At 42.2% G+C, this 3,620-nt stretch overlaps 1 protein-coding gene across 1 annotated transcript in view; it reads left to right on the top strand.

Annotated features, from left to right (window-relative positions):
• The window catches only part of GRSF1 (G-rich RNA sequence binding factor 1), a gene marked incomplete at its 5' end in the record, with an annotated part of 17,377 nt that overhangs the window by 11,660 nt on the left and 2,097 nt on the right, over nucleotides 1-3,620 (top strand). Inside the window, 3 exons of the mRNA XM_023507600.1 lie at nucleotides 317-438; nucleotides 1,527-1,662; nucleotides 2,609-2,689. Coding sequence (XP_023363368.1) covers nucleotides 317-438; nucleotides 1,527-1,662; nucleotides 2,609-2,658 — 308 coding nt within the window. The remainder of the gene's footprint in view (nucleotides 1-316; nucleotides 439-1,526; nucleotides 1,663-2,608; nucleotides 2,690-3,620) is intronic.

Genomic DNA, 3,620 nt, shown 5'->3' on the forward strand with positions numbered 1-3,620 from the left:
AAAAAAAAAAGCAGGAATATTGACTGAAGGAAGGATTTTTTTTGTTTCTTGTGGATTTAATAATTTCTTTGATTTTTTTGAGACAGAGTTTGAGCCACCCAGAGTGCTGGGATTACAGGCATGAGCCACTGTGCCTAGCCCTCAGGTGGTATCTGTTCAGTGGAGATATTCAAATCATGCTGGATTTTAAAGCCCTTCCTTACTGGCTCAAAAGGAGTAGAGGATTTTGACGTGAAAGTCACACCTAATTTATAATCTGTTTAGTAGCTCTTTAAGCTTCTGTGGTGTTGATGGTGCTTCTCGTTCTGCCTCTCAGAGTTACCTAAGGAGATGTCAGAAAAGCTTCCGGAGGCTGTGGACTTTGGGGCTACCCCTTCCCTGCATTTCGTCCACATGAGAGGATTACCTTTTCAAGCCAATGCCCAAGACATCATAAATGTGTGTGCAGTAAGATACCCAATCCCAGTAGGTTTGAACAAAAGTTCTAAAATTGAAGTTGTATTTATTTGTGGAACATAGATAAGAAAATACAGTATTTCTGGAGTATCTTTGGACAATAAGATGGCATCTCCCTGATTGTTTCATTTTCAGTAGCTTAAAAATGTGACTTTTTAGTACATTTTAAAGTAAAAAATGAATAAGGAATTTATAGATGCTAAATAATATGATACAGGTCTAGTATTCAAAGTAGGAAAATTTGGTTTTTAGAATTGCCCATTCTTTTTTAGTTTAGGAAACTGAGACTTAGAGGCAGCTGTCACGGAAGGAGCAGTTATTTGTTATTTACTAGACAAGAAACCAGTACTTCTGAACTCCTGGGGTTTTCATGAGAGATACTCTTGTATCTTTCTTGCAACAAGATTCCCTAATTTTTGAGAAAAGAAATAAAACGTATCTTTGTGTTATAATAGATACTGTATGAAAGGAAAACAAACAACCCAGGCTTTACTGACTTCATGAACTTGAGAACACATGGGTAGATGCAAATCTTGGTCCCAGTGGGGCTTCACGTGTCATTATTATTTCCTGGTAGGAATCAGACCTTTCCCCAAATGGAAGTAGTACTTTCTCACTGAAGTGCTGTATTCATTTGGTTTGGTTTGGAATAATAGTGTCTGTGTGGTGGCTGTTTATGCAATGCCAGTAGGAACCCAAGTGCCATGTACATGTCTGACTAAAAACTGGTAAAAATGGATTATTGAGAAACCAAGTCCATTTGGTGGACATGCTTTCAGAAACAGGGAAGGACGTGTGTGGGTGAATAATAGAAGTAGTCTTTATGTCTAAAAAAAGTTTGAGAACCATTTGTATTGTACTTATAGTTTTGGGTTCTCTGAGAACAGATGCTTGGAATGTAACCTTTAACCTTGAGTTCCAGAAGAGATGGTAGATGTAGCTACTTCATTGCTTAAAGTGGGGATTCCCTGGAACTGCACGTCAGGTGTGTGAGGCCACGTGAGAATGAGGGGCCGCTAGATTCTGCACGTCAGGCCCAGTCCATTGTATTCCTTTTGGCTTCTGTTTAGTTTTTTGCTCCGCTGAAGCCTGTTAGAATCACCATGGAGTACAGCTCCAGCGGGAAGGCCACTGGGGAAGCTGATGTGCACTTCGATACCCATGAGGATGCTGTCGCAGCTATGCTCAAGGACCGGTCCCACGTTCGTAAGTAACACCCATGGTTCTCATCGTCACTTGTCTTTGCCCACAAATGCTTTTTCTGTTTGGGAATTAGCACAGAAGTTTTCCTGGGGAAATCTGTATTCTTTTGGTACTTCTAAATTAATCATAAAGAATAGAACACCATATTGGTCAGGTGCAGTAGCTCACACCTTTAATTCTAGCACTTTGGAAGGCCAACGCAGGGGAATCACTTGAGGTCAAGAGTGCAAGACCATCCTGACCAGGAACAGGACCTCTGTCTCTATAAAAAAAACAGAAAAAATTAGCTGGGACTGGGCAAGGTGGCTCACACCTGTAATCCTAGCACTCTGGGAAGCCAAGGCGGGTGGATTGCCTGAGCTCACAAGGTTCAAGACCTGCCTGAGCAAGTGCAAGACCCTGGCTCTATAAAATAGCTGGGCATTGTAGCAGGCACCTATAGTCCCAGCTACTTGGGAGGCTGAAGACAAGTGAATCACTTAAGCCCAAGAGTTTGAGGTTGCTGTGAGCTGTGATTCTATAGCACTCTACCCAGACTGACAAAGTGAGACTCTGTCTCAAATAAAAAGAAAAGAAAAAAATTAGCTGGGTGTGGTGGTGGGCAACTGTAGTCCTAGCTACTTGGGAGGCTGAGGACAGGAGGAGCCCACAGGTTCAAGGTTGCCGTGAGCTGTAATGATGCCACTGCTTTAGCGCCAGTGACAGGGAAACACTATATGAAAAAGACCTGAACACTGTATTGTACTGGCGTATTTACTTGCCTGCTAATTATGCTGCATATTTCCATGTAGAGTTAGGAAGGGTTTTTTGTTTGTCTTTGGTTTTGTTGTAAGGCAGGGAAAAGAAAGGGCAGGGGGTTTGAGCTGCTGTCTGAACCATGAGAAAATTGGCTCCAATGTTTTTCTGCCATCTCAACTTTTTAAAACTAAGCTTTTTGTGTTATCCTCAGATCATAGGTATATTGAACTGTTCCTGAATTCATGTCCAAAAGGCAAATAAGAGTTCCAGGGGCTCCAAGTGATAAATTAAGGTAAATTTAAGAAGTGTACAACTGTGGAGATTATATTCAGTTGACAAATACAATTATCGACTAATTTGCAATTTGGTAGAAACTGCTCATTTTAGTAAAGGTCAGACTAATCATGATAATTGAAGCATTAATATAAGGAATGCAAATTCTCCTGGGAAATAGAACTCATTAAGATTGTGTAGTACCAGGTGGCACCTTTGGCTTAGTGAGTAGGGCGCCGGCCCCATATACCGAGGGTGGTGGGTTCAAACCCAGCCCTGGCCAAACTGCAACAAAAAATAGTTGGGCGTTGTGGCGGGCCCCTGTAGTCCCAGCTACTTGGGAGGCTGAGGGAGGAGAATTGCCTACGCCCAGGAGTTGGAGGTTGCTGTGAGTTGTGATGACATGGCACTCTACCCCACGTGACAGCTTGAGGCTCTGTCTCAAAAATAAAATAAAATAAAATAAATAAATAAATAAAACCTTACAGGAATAAATTAAATACTATCTACAAAGCACTGTGCCAGGTGCTGGGGTAGGAGTATTCCCTTACCTCCTAAAACAAGGTTCAGACATTTATACTCAACACATACCTCCTCCAAGAGAAAGGCTCTGACTCCTATAAAAACGCCCTTGGAGGTTCTTCCCTCTTATGGCAATAAGGGTTCAAACTGAAAGAATGCTCCCAAATGAGCTAAAAGTTCAGGCTTGGGGCTGGCGCCTGTGGCTCAAAGGAGTAGGGCGACAGCCCCAGGTGGCGGGTTCAAACCCAGCCCCAGCCAAAACCACAAAAAAAAAAAAAGAAAAAGAAATGCTCAGGTGTGGTACTGGGCCAGAATTCTTCACCTCTGGTAGTGAGAATGTTTTCCAATAGCCAGAGAAACCCCAAAGTGAGAGCTGCCTCAACCTCATTTATTCATTCAACGAGTATTTATTGGTGTACTGGAAAAAT

This window comes from Otolemur garnettii, unplaced genomic scaffold, assembly GCF_000181295.1.
Source record: "Otolemur garnettii isolate 467f Iridium unplaced genomic scaffold, OtoGar3 scaffold00191, whole genome shotgun sequence".
Taxonomy (NCBI): Eukaryota; Metazoa; Chordata; class Mammalia; order Primates; family Galagidae; genus Otolemur; species Otolemur garnettii.